The 18,165-nt window shown below is 43.4% G+C and overlaps 1 protein-coding gene across 1 annotated transcript; it reads left to right on the top strand.

Moving 5' to 3' along the window:
- Positions 1-10,995: 10,995 nt before the first annotated feature.
- On the top strand, positions 10,996-16,483 carry erlin1 (ER lipid raft associated 1). Its single transcript, XM_049008439.1, has 12 exons — positions 10,996-11,142; positions 12,117-12,248; positions 12,327-12,408; positions 12,495-12,541; positions 12,629-12,690; positions 12,842-12,967; positions 13,044-13,117; positions 13,295-13,353; positions 13,433-13,524; positions 13,618-13,707; positions 13,797-13,876; positions 14,002-16,483. Exons 2-12 carry the CDS (start codon positions 12,136-12,138, stop codon positions 14,227-14,229), a joined length of 1,053 nt encoding a protein of 350 aa, XP_048864396.1. The 5' UTR covers positions 10,996-11,142; positions 12,117-12,135; the 3' UTR covers positions 14,230-16,483.
- Positions 16,484-18,165: the final 1,682 nt, after the last annotated feature.

Here is an 18,165-nt window from a genome sequence, read left to right as displayed (position 1 = left end):
GTGCATTCTGGAAGTATTCAGACTCCTTTGGATTTTTTGCCACATTTTGTTATTTTGCAGCCTTACGCTCATTTAAAATCAACCCCCCCCTCAATTTGGCCCTTGTCAATTCCCTCAGATCTTCACCCCTGCCCATTTCTTCTGCATTCTACATGTCGACTATCAGTACCAAATGTTATCTTACTCTCCAATATATTCCAGACCTTGACATGCACTCTTTTTATGAAATAGTTAACATTATTCGCTTCACATGGGGATGTTGGTAATGTTTTGGCTCATTGTTGTAAATTTTCAGACCCTTCATCAGTACTTAGTTGAAGCATCTGGGCAGCAATTGCAATTTTCTTGAGTATGACTCAACAAGCTCTGCACACATGGATTTGGGTTTTTTTTTTTTTTTTTTAACATTATTTCCTATAAATGCTCACAAACTCTGTCAGGTTGGATGAGGACTGTCAATGCACAGCTATGTCTCTCCAGAGATCTTTGAACGGGTTCAAGCCCGGGCTGTAACCGGGTCCCTATAGGACACCCACGGAGTTGTCCCTAAGTCACTCCTACATTGTCTTTGCTATGTGCTTAGGGTCATTGTCCTGTTGGAAGGTTAACCATCAGCCTAGTCTGAGGTCCAGAGTGCTCTGGAACAGGATAAACAATAAGAATAATGACAAATAATTAAACAAAATTTAAAACAATAGAAAAAAAGTCTAAAATAATCAAATGAAATGGTTTATGGGCAGGCAGAAACATGACCGGCTCTGACTACAGGAAGATAGTCGCCTCGGTCCCCTGAATTACCTGTGTTGCACAGGAAGTGAAATGATCATTAGTTTTCTTGGTGTAAATTGATCTAAAGTACAGACACTCCTCACTTAACGACCTACCGTTACGTCCTGGGTGGACGAGCAGGCAGGATGCGGGGAAGGATGAGGCAGGCAAGCTTGATTGCGGGTAACGAGGGTTTATTTGGGGAGACAGGGCTGAGAACCACGCACATCACATCATTACATCAATGACGGACCTCCAACAGAGAAAGACGTGGACTGATATACATGAGACAAGCCGAAATAACGGGGAACAGCTGCGCAAAATCGGGGAAGCACACGTGGATGATGAGGGGGCGTGGCACACATGAAGATCGGACGGGCTGGGCGTGACACCTACAACTAGGTCGTTAAGCGAATTGGTCGATAAGCGAGTAGCCGTCCCTTGTTGATATATCAATTACACTGTACTGGTAGTGGGTTGGTGTTAGCCATCTTCAGCTATTGTTTTAATGTCACATTTACACCATTTATAACATTTTTAGTGTATTTATAAATGTTTATACGGTAGTGTAATAAACAGAATGGAGGAAATCAGGTCTAATATACATTATTTAGCTTTGCACACTGTAAATACAGGTCATCAGAGATTTGAATGCTAGTGCAGTGAATCCTGAGCAATTGTGGGAACAAGACAGAGAGTGAGAGAGGGTGATGCTGTCATACCACGCTGCTGTTTCCATGACCAAAGTACTGTGTACAATACTGACTGGTGGGAGAGCTGGTCGTAAGTCCCTGCAGTCATCACATATTTATTAATTTCTCACGGCCCTGGGTAGTTTCAGAGTCTCGTAGAAAAACACCCCCATAGTTTCACCACTGGCATGGTATTGCGGTTACTTATTATTTCCAGAAATGACGCCAAATAGCTGTCTTGGTTTCATCAGATCAGAGGATCTTGTTTCTCAGTCTGAGCTCACATCAGTGGAGTGTTGCAGTGATGGTTTCTCCCATCTCCACACTTTGTCGGGGAGGCCAGCTCTAGGAGGAGTCTTGGTTATTCCAATCTTCTTTTAAAGAATCATGAAAGCAACTGTCCTATTGTGAACCTTCAATGCCACAGAATGTTAGTGGTCTTCCTCAGATCTGTGCCTAAACAAAATGCTATCTCTGGGCGGTTCTTTATACCTCATGCTAGGTGTTTGCCTTGATACACAGTACTGGAAAGCTGGATTGCTGCTGGAAGAGGTGTTGGTGCGGCCAACAGGTTAGCCCATCCTGTGGTCTGCGTGGATCCCAATGCCCCAGTGCAGGGACAGGGACACTGTGCTGTATAAATGGTGCCATCCTTCAAATGAGCCGTAAAACCGAGGTTCTGACTCTCTGAATGATAACCCAATGTCTTGGCTAAAGTGGCCCACTGTGGCCCTATCAAATTTGACCTCCTAATCATCCCCTAAATCTAGCTGGTGAATTCATTCTGTCCCTTCGTCACCAAAGCTAATGTGTGGTGACCGTACTGGCGCAGAATGGCTGCTGTCGCATCATCCAGGAGGGGGCTACACAGTGGTGGTGGCTGAAGTGGCTCCCCATCGCTTCTGTAAAGTGCTTTGGGTGTCTTAAAAAGTGATACACGACTGTAATATTCATTCATTCATACTGTGCAAGGGTCATAGGCTGTCAAGGACAATGTTTAAGACTATTTGTCTTGGTATTAAGTGTATATTTTTTTGAGGGAAAACATAATGTAACATTAGAATGTTTACAACTGAATCATAATACAGTAAAAATTAAAAATAGCAAGAATTTCTTCTATTCTCCAGTAAGTTGCTGATACCTAATTGGCTGGCTAGATGAACACTGCTTCAATTCCCAAACCTCTCCTCAAGGGCACCCCAGCCATTCCATGTGTTCGTTGAATTTCACCACCACCTCACTTAATTAATTGAGTTTAATTACCGTAGAAACCATTTATACTGTTCACAGTTATAGTGATCAACCGCTTCCTGATGAACAGAATCATCCCTGTACAAATACTGTTTAAATTATTCGCTTACAGTAATCAAGTAGTCCGCTTGCAGTGTACAGACTATTTTTTTTATTTATTATTTTACTTTGATCACCTTACTTTGCCTTGCAGTAACACATATGTTTCTGGTTAGCGGCCTGAGGCTAATTTTGTGCATAGAAAACTTGGTGGGAGAAAGAAAGTAATTTTCTCTTAATGACACCTATAAACTCATCAAAGTTTATGATAAACCACCAAAAACGAGCCAATGAGACGCAGCAGCGAAACTACAATAAGCATTTTGAGACAATGTAACGTGCTGTATAAATAAAATTTTATTGAATATTATGTATAGTACTGTACTGTACTATAACATATTTGAATTATACACAATTCAGCAATTTAATTTGTGTAGTACTATGATTAGAAAAGCCTTCGCAAGAGCTGTACTGTATTCTATTAACAATAAAATAAATTAGCAATGCTGTCTGTTTTATTACCTTGTATTCATGTAATAAATATACATGGTAAGTAGATGGTAATCTGCCTTAGACATAAAGAAGAAGAAAAAAATCATCATTATAATGATCATTCACTTATAGTGATCTATTTCACTCAGATAGACGTGATCGTTATAAGCAGTTTCCACTGTATTTAAATTGATGAGGTATTGATTAGCCAAACATAGCTGGCTAATGGCTGAGTTAAGAAATACAAGAGTGTATAGTATGGTTACTGCAAATACTGGGTGACTTGAGGAGAGGTTGTTAAATAGCCAAGCTAACACACTTGGACATACATAATATTTCGGATTTATACCAACAAGAAGATCATTTAAGTACGATTTTCTTTGCCTGCCTAAGACTTTTGTATATTACTGTACAATGCCTCCAGGCAAGGTGCAGGAACACCTCAAAGACAATGAATAGAACAGAATTAATAGAAATAGGATGCATTTGAAATAAATTTCAAATGTCATAATAATGGGTCGGAATACTTATGTCAATGTGTTGTTTCAGTTTATTGTATTAAAAAATGCAAAAACATCTAAAAATCCTGTTTTTCGCTCAGTCATTATGGAGTATTGAGTGTAGATCAATTACGGGAAAATTTAATGATTTTAGATTAAGACTGACACGAGAAAATGTAAAAAAAGTGAGGCGGTTTGAATACTTTCTGAATGCTCTGTACATACTTAAAATATGATTATATGGAGGTCTGTAAGAGGGCAGCAAAAGGAGAAGAAAAAAGGTCCTCTAGATGAAGACAGCAGCATATGGGGGCCAACGTCTAACCACTAAGTAAAACTAGTCCCATCGAATGCTTATCCTTCTTGAATCTGCAGATCTGCATCAAGAGTCAACAGAACAAGCATGTGAATGTGTATGATATGGGTAGATGTGGCTGCGACCAGCACAGAGCTGCAAGAAGGGTGTGAACCATAAAGAAGGGGGCTAAGGATGCACTCTGCACTCCATCCTGCAGAGAAGGGGGTGTGGATGTGTCAGCCTGTCTGGAACACAGACAGCTGCACAGGTGGACGAACAAAAAGGAGCAACTGGGCCTGCAAGCAGTAATAGGGGCTCATGCAGGAGCACTGTGACTGAAGGGGAAGCAAGAGGAGAGGAGAAACTGCACGGGTACATCTCTGCCACTGTGCACTTATCTGCACAGTAAGGGAGTTCGCACTGCGGTTACCACACTCCTGCTTTTCAAAAGGTCTCTGAAATAGCAAATGTCAACGCTGACTACAAAACGAACCCGCAGTGGGGCTGAGCAGCCTTTGAGAAAATGAACATATTCATCTGTCACTGCTGTTAGAGAAATATGTACTTTTATTATTGTCATTTTGCTAGATGCCATTCTTCGAAACAACACCGTGCAGCAGCTTGATCTTAATTTAGCAATAACACGTCTTAAGAATTGTTGCTTGAATAACTCCACCCCATACATGGTGATAAACAATGTTGAATGTTATTTGCATATCCTGTTTGTGTACCCCAATAAAAGACACTGCGAGGGGAGTTCCTCTTTCGAAGTTGGCTGAGTTCGACTGAGAGGCTGACACCTCGAAGTCAGGACCGGACTTCCCTTGCAGCAAGTAAAAAGTCATCACAGCTGTCCGTGTTGTTCTGTGTTCAGAGACTGGTTGGTTTTCAGCGTATATTAAGGGGAAAAATACCCAACAACTGCTCTTTCAAAATGCACGTGCCTTTTACATCTATTTAGAAATGTTAGAGTGAATACATGCATGCATAAACACAGCTGCCAGAGACGTCAGAGGTTGATCCGGTCAGAACCAGTGAGACCTAAGGCGTTTACAGACGTTCTGAAGACAGGAAGCCGTGTTGGGCAAATCCCTTTCCAGTTTCCTGTCTGGAAAGGAAGAGGAAGTACAGCACAAACGTCGAAGAGGCATTCTGGATGACGCTCTCTATCATGCACTGGCAAACAGGTAGCTGGCGATGAAGGCCCTGTGGTACTGCCATGATGACAATGAAGATGGCAGTAAGGAGCAGATATTAACAACAAGCACAATTCAAGAGGGAAAAATATCTATAAAAATAAAGACATAAAAGTCAGAGAGGGATGTAGAAAACTATGAATGATTCACTTCCTCTCACAAACACAATTAGCATGACGAATGGCCATATTAGTCAATATATTACCAAGGTAGAGTGAGCACATCAGAAATCCCCGTGTGATATAAATCAGCTGTGTTTATTTAGACACGCCAATGAGAATCACAGGAAAGGTTTCTGTTTAAAGTTTTGCCACATGCACAATACAGTGAAACACTGCGCAGTGAAACACTCTTCCACCTGCTTCCTGGATTGTGCTTGAAGGAAATACGCAATAAATAGAAAAAACAAAATAGCATAAAAAGATAGGAATAAATAAGAATAAAATAACAATATAGATAAATTTACTACAATATTGACAATAAAAATAGAGAACAGTATATCAAGAGTTCTAAATGATGTGTAATGACAGTGTATGAAGTGAGTCGTTAGCTTTGGGAGTCCCCACCCAGAATGCGAATAGCCAGTCTCTCAGTTATGGTTTTCAGTGCTTCCCTTATGTTTCCAGTCAGGATGCTCTCGAAGATGCAGGTGTAGGACACTTGAGTCAGTATGAACTTCATCAGCATTCTGAGATAGCAGAGGCATTGACCTGCCTTTTTAACAAGGCTATTCCATCATCTATGTATCTGTTTGGATAATAAGCAAATTGCAGTACGTCTGGTGTGCTGAGCAGTGTGGAGCAGACGTGATCCCTTGAAATGGTTCATTACTGGATGCTGCCCCTACCAATACTACAGAATCCATACACAGCCCCCATCGAAAGCATCCTTGACAGGCAGCATCACCTCCTGGTTCGTTAGAGATCCCAGCCACAACAGTGATGGCCTCTTCTCTCTTCAGAGGTCGGGCAAACAGCACCGCTGCCTGTAGGTAGAAGAGCTTCTTTCCCCAGATACAGATCCTTAATGGGCACAATGTTTAGGACTTGTTAGACCAACATTCCAGTCTACGCAGCCTTATACCAGTATAATGCATATAAGTAAATATTTACTATTACATTCTTGCACTACCTGCCCACCATGATATTTATAATTACTGTATAATGTTTATGTTTAATATCATGCCTCTTTATACTGCTGTTCCCTTTAATCTTATGTCCCTTATCCCTATTATAGTCTGAAGCTAGGTAATAATGAATTTCAGTATGCATTGTACTGAATATAACTGTGTACGTGACAAATAAAACTCAAAGTACAACCAGGTGGTAGGCTTTCGGACATGGTGGGTGGGGTTTCTTGGGGGCAGGAATGATGGTGGTCTTTTTGAAACATGCCGGTACTCTGTCTTGGGATAATGATGAGTTGATTGTGCTGGAGAAGCACTGGAGCTAACTGGCCTGCACATGCTTTCAGGACCTGCCCAGCTGGGATGCCCCCTGCCTCTGCTGCCTCTCTGATGTTCACACCCTTCACTTGCCTGTTTCACATGGTTTTGCAACAGAGGTTCATTTATGTGGCCAGCTAATCTGTTGGTTTAGTGATAATGTTATGGGCTGGTCCTTCCGTCAACCAAAGAGACGGTTTGCATCCCAGCGAAATGAAGCTGAACAGCAACTTAATGATTCCCTGATTATCATAGTAGGGGATTTTCAACCAGTAACTTTCAAACAGTAAGCAAATGCAGCAACAAAGTTTGGAGGTTCCGTTCTGGAAGTGGAAACCCTGATTCACACAACTTGGCTAAACAATCATCTGGAAGACTTCAACCAATTCCAGGGCTGCATTTTGTTGCCAGTCCACACCAAGGCTATCAATAGCTGTAAATGACGTGCAATGAAAGTGTGGGATGGTATAAAGTGCCTAGAATGGCATGTTAGCTGTGGGAGTCATAGTTCAATTTACAAACAGCCTGTGGGTAGAAGCTTTTTCTCAGTCTCTTGTTTTTGCATTAGGCTGTACAATAGGGTGGGTGAGGTCTGCAGACCCAGCTGATTGTTCCACTCTATGCAGGGCTGTGCTGTCCTACTTGCTGCTGCTCTCCAGGATGCTCTCGCGAGTGCAGGTGTAGAGTGCTCTTAGAATCTTAGGAGCCAGTCAGCAAGCAACCCGAGGAAGTGAATGCATTGACTTGTCCTTCTAACAAGATTTCAGCCCAAGACCCCCGAAATAACAGTGTCAAAGACTCGCAACCCACATTTTGCCAACTGGAGAGGGAAAAACGACTCCCTCACTGGTGCGACCCCCCCCTCCCCCCTAGTTGTGTCTCCCTACCCCTACTTTGGGAGCCCCTGGCCTACATAGTGTTTTTTTCTCATTCAAAACATTTTTTCTCATTCAAAGACACGCCAACAATCTTGGGTCCTGCATCAAAAAAAAATAATTACATTGCTTTGGGGATTATTGTGTTAAGAGCTGTGATTTTTTGCTGCTCACTCGCTTAAGTGCCTTTTTGCTGCTCACTTGCTTAAGTGCCTTTTTGCTACTCACTCGCTTAAGTGCCTTTTTGCTGCTCACTTGCTTAAGTGCCTTTTTGCTGTTTACTCCCTTAAATGCCTTTTTGCTGCTCACTTGCTTAAGTGCCTTTTTGCTGTTCACTCGCTTAAATGCCTTTTTGCTGTTCACTTGTTTAAGTGCCTTTTTGCTGTTCACTCGCTTAAATGCCTTTTTGCTGCTCACTCCCTTAAGTGCCTTGCCCATGCTGATTTCTGAGAAAGGGACATTTTTCTCTGCATCTGGCACACTGATAAATGTATTACTGAAAATGTTCTCTAACATCTCAGATCTATGATTGATGCCTTTCTCTAATTTGCAGAAAGCGCTAGTAGATTAGAAGCCAATGCAATGAGCGTGGGACACTGCTGCAATGTTTAACCCCTGGATCCTATTTGTGGACTTAAGCTCCACCTTTCATACTATAATCCTTGAAAGGTTGAGAGAGAAGCTTGCTGATTTGAACCTGCCATCTTCCATCTGCCTGTGGGTCACTGACTTTCTGATGGATAGGTTACAGTATGTGAGAATGGCAACGTTCGTTTCGGATTCCCTGACCACCAGCATAGATGTTCCTCAAGGCTCCTTTTTCTCTGTGTATCAGGAAAGGCAACTATAAAATTTACAGACAATACCACATTGATCAGCCTCATCTCCATTAGTGACCATATACAGACAGGAAAACAAATGCCTGTCTCAATGGTGCAGTAAAACAATCTGAATCTAAACTGCAAAAAGGTTAAAGGAATGATAATAAACATTTAATTGTGTAATACACAGCACTTTAAAACCACAGTGCAATAACTGTTCCATAGCCTTACTCTTCAGTACAATATTGTACATAATCTACTGTGTTGTATGGTATGCAGGGCCTCCTCTAGTGGCACACAAAGGTATTACTTTAATTAAGCATAGACCATAATGGTGGTAAGCAGCAATGTGGTAGTAGTATTGTGTGACACTTTCACCATTGCATTCCTACCACCACTTAGTTAACAACTTTTACCGTCCATGACCCCGTACAGCTCAAGGGCCACACAGGACATTTTCCCGGAGGGCCGATGGGCACGTGGGCCAGCAAAATATGTTGTGGGACACCCCCCCCCCATAACATTTGTAAAATCGAGCTCCTTATATATTGTTTGTTTCTTAGGTTAATGTTGTGTATAGTCTTAATATTTCTAACTTCTATGCATCCATTTTACACCAGCAAATTCCTTGGACATGTTGTTTTCCAGGTGAATGAAGTATGATTCTGATACAGAGTTTGCTTACTGTACAGACTGAGTGATTCAAGGTAGTGCCAAGAACAAATGGGACACATCACAAAGTACACAAGCACAGAAGATATTCTTATGGCAATGCTGTGCTCACTCTGTTTCAGAGAAGTACTTTACTCCTGATCCAACTCTGGCAGTGTTTACACCAAAGAGCAGCCAGATGGGGACACTGGCATTTGTTTACTGAATCTTTCCTGGTGATTCATGGTACAGTGTACAAACACTCCCCACATTACGATGGGGTTGCGTTCCGATAAGCCTACCGTAAGCTGAAAATATCATAAGGCGAATATGCATTTTAATACAGTATAACAAACAAACATCAACAAACATCATAGCCTGGCCTAGCCTACCGTAAACATGTTTAGAACACTTACAGTAGCCTACGGTTGGGCAAAATCATTAACACAAAGCCTATTTTATCATAGAGTTTGAAATCTCATATAACTTATTGAATAATGTATTAAAAGTGACAAACAGAATGGAACTGGAATACCCATCATAAAATCGAAATATCATAACACGGACCTGGGGAGTGTCTGTTTAACACAAGTGTGAATAAATGAGGGAATGGTGGAGTGGTATAGAGCCCTTAAAAGTGGAGTAGAACATTTTCACTTGTTCTATTCAGGGTCGCGGGGTCCGGAACCTATTTCAGAAACTACAGTCGCAAGGCAGGGAATAACTGAGGAAGGGGCGCCAACCCATCACAGTGCACACTCATACACCATTCACTCACCATTCACACCCACAGGAAGTTGGGCAACACCAACTCACCTTGACATGTTTTTTGGACATTGGGGGCCCAGGGAAAACCCAGGATGACACATAATATGCAAAATACACAAATGTATACAATTTGCAACTTAATTATCAAATTAAGATTTGGATGGGCTCAATTCAGGTAGACTTAAATGACTCTTATTTGAAATCAAAGGCTGTCATCAATAGAGCTGGATGTGTAAAGTTCTGCTTTAGTGTCGCTGTTTCAGAAAATCACTCTTACTTCACGTTTACTGATGTTGCTTTTAGGAGTGGGCCAAACAGCTTTTTGGTTGGATATAAAATCGTGCAATGACAAAAAAATAATTCTGCTATTATGTGCCTTGCCATTGGTGGGTGGACATCTAGGTGGGTTTAAGCAGGGTTGCCAATTCTCACACTTCTGGTGTGACACTCACACTTTCAGACTCTCACGCTCACACAAATCTTATGGTAAATCTATATTATTCTATTACAAACCTAAAATTAGCTTCCCCAAAAGCGTTGGGGTAGTTTGCAAACCCTACAGACTATTTAAAAGGTAATAAAACTGTTAAATACATGTAAATGCGTGTGCATGAATATGCAGACAGAATAAAAAATCTCACTCATGCCAGTTGCCCAAATTTGGCAAGCATGTTTAAGTTATAGGTTTGGAGACGTGTTTCATAGCTGGCCCTAACTCACAGACTTAAAAATGCCTGAAATGCCTTGGATTTTGCTTTGTTTCATGTTGATATTTGCTTTTTACATTCAGAATACTTTCTGTGTGCACATTTACATTTTTCTGATACCTCTCTTTGCTTCTCTTTGCGTTCCTGCCTCCGGTGTTCTCATTTTTGTAAAACAAAATATGGCCACCTTAGTGATTACTAGCAGTTAATAATTAATACCATTTCAGTCTAGTTTGCTTTCAAATTCCAAAAATTCCTTTTCAGTTGTTGAGGCTTTCCATGTAATTGTACACATTAACATCAATGGTTTGCAGCTGTATTAATTCCGTTCCTTTATGGGTTTTCGTGTATACCGTAAAGTAAAATCCCACCTTGATGACGCATTAAGACCACTGTAATGCTTTATTATCGTCAGACTGAAACAGGTCCCTCCGCCTCCCCTTTAATGAACGTGCGTGTGCGCCTCCCCTTTAATTAACGTGCCGTACTTTCACCCGGAAGTGAAGCAGAAAGGAGGGGAGTTGACTCGACCAGTGATTTATCTAGTGATAAAACCTGACTGGGCTTGACGACCGAGGGGGATGGGCGAAAGAGGATCGCATGGTCACTGAGGTGTAAGAGTTGTCGGTTCGTAAGACTGGTGAGTTTCGATACAATTCAAGAGGTGGGCTCCACCTGAATGAAAGCAGACGTATGGAGTGTGTAGCAAATATGAGCTGTCGGGCCGCGATATTTATATGCTTGTGTTGTCGATTATCGGTATGCCCCCATCTTCTCCCACTGATAGCTTACTCAGACTGACCTGTTGGGAAGTCCCTGTCCAGTGTGCGCTGGACGGCAGGACAAGGGTGGGAAGAATGCTTGCATTCAGCTATGCATATGCTTATCTGTCAGCCATATTTCTCTAGGGTGAGAGGTTTATCGTACATTTTGACTTTAATGTGATATCTTACACCACAAGGCCCGGAACTAGATCAGTCTTGCAGGCTGTCGTAGACAATTTCAGTTATAATCGTGTAACACAATAGTTAAGATGACTGTTAGGAGGATTGCGGACTTGCACGACATTGAGCGCGAACTTTGTCCGTGTAATGCGGAAGAAAAGATCGATAATCCGTTTGCATATCAGCCCTTGCTAATGATTAAAATGAGCAGTGTCCACTTTATGTATCTTATTGATGTGTGAGTTTCAGAAACGCCTACACTCACGAGCGATTATTTAAAGATCACAAGTTTGAAAAACATACTATGATTTATTGCGGATGGGTAGGAGTGAACACAATCAAGTTACTGCAAGGGCTTTGTGTAAATAGGTGGCCCTTATAGCTGTCTGTCATAGCTGGCTCACCAGTTTCCACTCTGTTGCCCATTAACTAGAGCTTACTTGCCAACACTCTCTGGCAGTGACTGGGTTGCGTATCTGATGTTTCCAGTGGGGAATTGGTCTGCATACTTGCAGCTGAGGGTCATGCCCAGCAAGGTGAAGGGGCTAGGCTTGGGGAAAGAGGTCCGTTAAGATATCAGCCTTATACTCTTTCCACTAGCTACATCAACGTTATCTGTACCTCTGTGATGCCTTGGACGAATGTGTGTTGATCACCCATATTTCCCCAGAGGTTCCATCTTGGTGAGAATGACGATGGCACACGCAGGGGCTGTAGTTGCTGCGGTTAGCGCTGTGATGGCAATTCTGCTGCACTCCTCCATACACAAGATCGAGGAAGGACACCTGGCTGTATACTACAGGTGAGCGTGATCCCTGTTTGTGCCTTTGCTCCCTGTCTGTGGCGTGATTCGCTGACCTCTCTGGCGTCTTTCTCTCAGAGGTGGGGCTCTGTTGACCACGCCCAATGGCCCCGGCTACCACATCATGCTGCCCTTCATCACCACGTACAGATCAGTGCAGGTCACGTGATTATGGTGTTCGCTGAGGATCGGTCTGTCTCATACTTTGGTGGGAGACGGAGCCTGACTGTGTTTTTTGCGTTGCAGACGACGTTACAAACGGATGAAATAAAGAACGTGCCCTGTGGAACCAGGTATCGGGTGTGTGTCTGTCTGTGACTGTGTGGGTTGGTATGACGGCCCCTGCTTGCTGGTCTAACCCTTTGCACCTCTCTCTGCAGTGGGGGCGTCATGATCTATTTCGACCGGATAGAAGTGGTGAATATGCTGGTTCCTTCTGCAGGTGAGCCCGTGTGTGTGTGTGTGTGTGTGTGTGTGTGTGTGTGTGTGTGTGTGTGTGTGTGTGTGTGTGTGTGTGTGCGCACATGTGCGCGTGCGATGACTCCCGTGTGAACAGCTTTCCTCCTCTGACCTGCGAAGCCATGTCTGTTCAGTGGTGGACATTGTGAAGAACTACACTGCTGATTATGACAAGACGCTGATATTTAACAAGATCCACCATGAGCTGAACCAGTTCTGCAGCGTTCACACCCTCCAGGAGGTTTACATTGAGCTCTTCGGTGAGTGCATGTTTCCTTTGCTGAGGTTTGTGTGTCTGTGTCAAGGAGACTGACCCAGATTCACACCTCGCTCCAGATATCATTGATGAGAACCTGAAGATCGCCCTCCAGAAGGACCTGAACGTCATGGCTCCTGGCCTCACCATCCAGGTGAGCAGGTCAGCTGGTCACACCAACCCCAGGTGGAGTCGCTGCTCGGCCATGAGAGTGGAGCTGGTGGAAGGTTTGCGTTTAGCTGCTCCTCGATTGGAGGTGCCAGTTCTGTTTTAAACCTGCTGTTTTTAAAATGACGTTTAACTAAAAATGCTCCCTCTGCTCCCATTCTAGGCTGTCCGTGTCACAAAGCCCAAGATTCCAGAGGCAATCCGAAGGAATTTCGAGCTGATGTGAGTATGGTGCTTGTGTGTGTGCATGTGAGCAAGTGAGCGTGTATCACGTGACCCCGTCGACCTGCGTCTCCCATAGGGAGGCGGAGAAGACGCGGCTCCTCATCACGGCTCAGACGCAGAAGGTGGTTGAGAAGGAGGCAGAGACTGAGAGGAAGAAGGCTATCATTGGTATGCTGGAGGCAGCCTCTCTCATCACGTTTCCATGTGAATCTGCTGTTAAGAATAGTTCCTTATTTTACTCTCACTTTTATTTTACTCTAGAGGCCCAGAAGATGGCTGAAGTTGCTGAGATTCATTTTCAGCAGAAGGTTATGGAGAAGGAGACTGAGAAGAAGATTTCAGAGATTGAAGGTCTGTCCTAGTGCTTTAGCCCGAGGTCACAGGCTTGATGTCAGTGTGCTTTTTTTTTAAAAAAAAAAAAAAAATCCTTCCTGTCCCAGATGCTGCTTTCCTGGCCAGGGAAAAAGCCAAAGCTGATGCAGAATACTACACAGCGGCCAAATTCGCTGAAGCCAACAGGGTAACCTTTATGGGAGCAGGAATAGTGACTTTTACTAATAGACGCGGCGTCAGCTTCACTGATCCACCATTTGTGTTTAGAGGGCAGCATGGTAGGGTCATTCTCGTCCTTCTCTGTCCATCTAGCTCAAGCTGACCCCAGAGTACCTGGAGCTCATGAAGTATCAGGCCATCGCAGCAAACAGCAAGATCTACTTCGGCCAGGACATACCTAACATGTTTGTGGATAACAGTGATCGCCGACATGGCACTCTACACAAGCCTGACCTCACGGAGCTCCTGGGGAGCGTGGAAAAGGGGGAGCGGCCCGGGAGGACCCAGCGGGCCCCAGCCAATACGGAGTCTGCTGCCTGAGGGGCGGAGCCTGCAGGGGGTGGGGTGTTCTCCCTGTAAACAGAGGGGGTGTGGCATGCTTCTTTGTTTTGTTTTTGAAGAGTGTGTGTGTGTGTGTGTGTGTGTGTGTGTATGTATGTATGTATGTATGTTGGGGGGGGGGGGTGGCATGTAGCTATGCAGTCAGATCAATGCACAAGGACAACTGCCGTTAGATCGGTGAAATAGATCATCAAACGCTACCTGATACACTCTGAATGGACGTGACGGCCAACTACCACTGGACCATCGATAAAAAAAGACTCTGTGCTGCGGACAGCCAGCTTCTTCGTGTCGTCGTGTTTTATTTCTGCTGGATTTTATATGCAAATTCTGCCTTGGCCCTGCTAATTTTTATGTCACATGCAGTATCTGATTTTCCCACTTATTTCTGGGAGGGGAGACAGCTGTAACCTGTCATTAAATCAAACTGGAACGATCAGGCTTCATGCTAATTAGAGATGCTCGTTGTGTGTCTGTAAATGGGAGAGCGTGTTTGTGGCGATGTGCTGAAGGTGTTGCGCTTGCTGGCTGATGTGGGAGGTGTGGCTCCTGGTGCGGCTTGAGTCTGATTGGTTGGATGCAAATCAGCTAATGCAGAGTTTGGTGATCTGCTGGCGGTGTGCAGGGGTGAAGCTTCCTGCTTTCTCAGCTTATGATGCATAAGTCAAAGACCGGGCTAATTCCCACTAGTCCAGTTACCCAGGAACTACCTGTCAGTGTAAAACCAGGCAGCAGGGCTGGTCACTGAGGTGGAGCTGAGTGGCTTTGAGTGAATTTCCAGAGGGCTGTCAGCCTGAGACGGCTTCATGCATTCTGAATGGAGATTGCTTGGCTGGGAATTGACTTGTTAAAAACTTAGAAGTGCTTGCTGGATACAAAACAGAAATTAATGACCTTATAAGTTGAGGAGCCTCATCATTTTCTAGGACCATTGTGGTTCACCTCCATGCCTGACTGGGGAGTGTGTGTAGAAGTGACATTTGCTTTTTTTTTTTTTTTTTTTAATAAAAAAAAAAAAAACGAAAAAAGACAAATAACTATTTGTGGATGCAAGTCACTGAAAGGGCCTGATACAGTGGGTGTCTATGGTGTCGTCACTTCAGAAAGGAAGTTTCCTTGGGCAGGAACTTATGACAATGTTTGAAGCATTTTCTCCTCATGACCTGCTGGCTGGTTACCGCACTTTGATTTAGTCATCATGCTAATTTGTGTAATGGCTCCCATAGATTGAAGCAGCTTCCGCTATCATTACTGTGGCACAGCATGCATGGCACTGTGGGTCTCACTAGGGGGAGCCCTTGTACTCCCATGCTGGTAGGAAGGGTTATTTTATTGCTCTGGATGTTGGTGGTGACTGGTGCTTGGCTAGCAGAGTGTGAAGCTGCAAAGTGTGAATCCATGCTCAGTATCTCTTAGTGTTTTCATTGTTAATGTGTTAGCTAAGGAGACATGCCCCAGATATCTTTTTGAATAGACTGGATTTTAATTTTCTTTCTGTTAAGGTGTTTACTGGGCTAAGAGGGCTCCAGAGTTGAAATACACAAATTGAAATTGCTAATCTTAGGTCTCTCTTAGTTGTAGATGTTGATTAAAAGTTTAGTGCTGGCTTGAGTTTGTGGTGATGGAACTGAAGACGGCTGCATTGAAAGGGAGGCAAAATGTTACAAACGTTGACAACATTGTCCTCTTTTTGATGCTGGAAAACAGTCACATCCTGTCCCTTTAGAGCTGTAATTTGGCGAGTGGTAGGGTGTTAACACACCAGACATCAGTTACAAAGGCTGTGTGCTCCCTAAGAGAGAGAGAATTGCACATCTGAGTCGTTTTGGGGTCATTTGTTGACACTAAGAACCTTGGCTGATCTTTCTGTAAGATGTGGTCAAAAAAGTCAAACTGGACCAAGAGCCCCTACATGCTGTCTCCTCCCAACCAGTCTCCTGATTCCTCAAGGGTCTCGGTAACATCCCTAATAACTCAGCACTTGTTCTGTGCTAAATATTTTTTCTTTGGAAATCTCTCATTATTTGAATGTTGTGGTAATGGCATCCTTTCCTGACTTAGTATTGTGATTCATCAGGTGGAATTAAATTTTCATAAACTTGTACTACTTTGTGAATGTTACTTTTTGTACAATCTGCGTAATTTGAACAGGATCTCATTTTAAAACCTTTTTATGCAAAAAATAAAGACCGTTTGCAAAATTTTCACAGAAAATAAACCTATTTTGATATCACTAATGTAAGATGCTTGGTTACTGATACTTTGGATGTTCACGTTCTGTTTTCTGATAACGACTTTTCACAGCGGCTTCAGCTTCGTAGTCATGCTGAGCCTTCCTGACTGTTTATAGTGGGGGGGTCACTCTCGGTTCACCCAAACTCCGCAAGGTCACTGGTAATGACTGCTGGCCAGAAGTATAGGCAGATGTTTTTGCTGGATCTCCTTAGGTCTCTTTGCCCTCAAAGCTGTGGAAAGCCCCCAGGGTCATTTTCTGTTGTCCATCCAAGTCAAGCTGTACCCCTCCACCTCTATTTCCATCGTAAGTGTGACAGACTGTGAATGCCTTTGTTCCTTGGTTCCAGGTCTGCTCACAACCAGAGGCCACCTTCAGTGTGTTCTTTCCCATGAATATCTGACCAACAGCATTTGTGGCATAGTCACCTTACAGAAGGAAGTTCGTAATATTAAAATTGTAGTATTTGGTCAATACTTTAAAAGTGAAATGAGATTAATTCAGAAATGCGTTTTTTTTTTTTTTTTTAAGTTCCTATGAGATTTTTCCAGCGTTTCATTGCTAGCTTGTAATTTGTAAACTGAAATCCTATCAGCAGAGATAAGCCTGAGGAACTGGCTGGTTAGCTGCATAGTTAAGCTAACGTTTACCTTCATGCGGATTTAGTGTTTTCCTGTATATACCTACATGAGCTGTTTGGCTCATATGCCTTGACATAAATTAGCCTTCTGCACATAATTATAATGAGGTTAGCCTGTAAATGTTCCCACCCAGGTTCCTTGTTGGCTCAATGAGATAGCACTCGTATTCTCTGACAGAACCAAAAAGAATATACAGTGTGTCCTATTCATAATGAGCCATTTTACAGCTCCTGATGGCCACCTTGAAGTTAAACAGACTTGTTTCCCTGGACCCTGGACATGTGATGTATATCAGTATCCCATGTAGGGCTCTTGTTGTGGTTGTTATGTATGTGTAGAACACTGAGAACGGATCACGCAGACCTTTGGTGTTGAAGACAGCCATAGACCTGGCTGATTTTGCTGATGGGTGGTTGGTGTCCTGAAACACGATTCTGCATGCTAGTCTTTCTCAGTCTGAGGGTCTTGTTACGGGCCAGTAAGAATGTGCACAAGTTGTAAAAGTGCAGTAATTTATTGGCTTGGGGTCGACCTTTGTCTGAGAGCTGTTGCTCATTGTTCCTGCTCCCGTTCCTGCTCCCATTCCTGCCTTTTGTGCATCACACCAGCTCAGAGATGTGTTTCCTAATTCGAATTCGAATGTCCGATATTCCTCCAGCACTCTGCAGAAGGCTGTCACTTTGTGGTCCCCTCAATGTGGTCACCGTGGGAGATCAGGCTTGGCCATTCGCATGGGCGGTGCATCACTATCTCGTGGGGGGAGTTCAGCCCAGAGGCTATTTCACTGGACTTCATTCTTACCTGTTTGTGTTGCCAGGCAAGTCAAAAATATGGAGGGGACAAAACATAATGGCAGTCATGGTGGGCATTTTCACCGTAATGAGTCTCAAAGGCTGTACAAAGGTCAGCATGTCGTACCTCCTCAGGCTCACGGGCCTCTGCTCTCTCCTTTCTTCCTGGACATTTCTGTGCCGCGCCACATATCCTCTGGTTTAGCTCTGCAGGAAATTCTCCCTGCTTTTTGTGCCCCGGATTGTCCTT

Source organism: Brienomyrus brachyistius, chromosome 3 (assembly GCF_023856365.1).
Source record: "Brienomyrus brachyistius isolate T26 chromosome 3, BBRACH_0.4, whole genome shotgun sequence".
Taxonomy (NCBI): domain Eukaryota; kingdom Metazoa; phylum Chordata; class Actinopteri; order Osteoglossiformes; family Mormyridae; genus Brienomyrus; species Brienomyrus brachyistius.
Note: the sequence above shows the minus strand (reverse complement) of the source record. Positions and strands in the feature narration are given on the sequence as shown.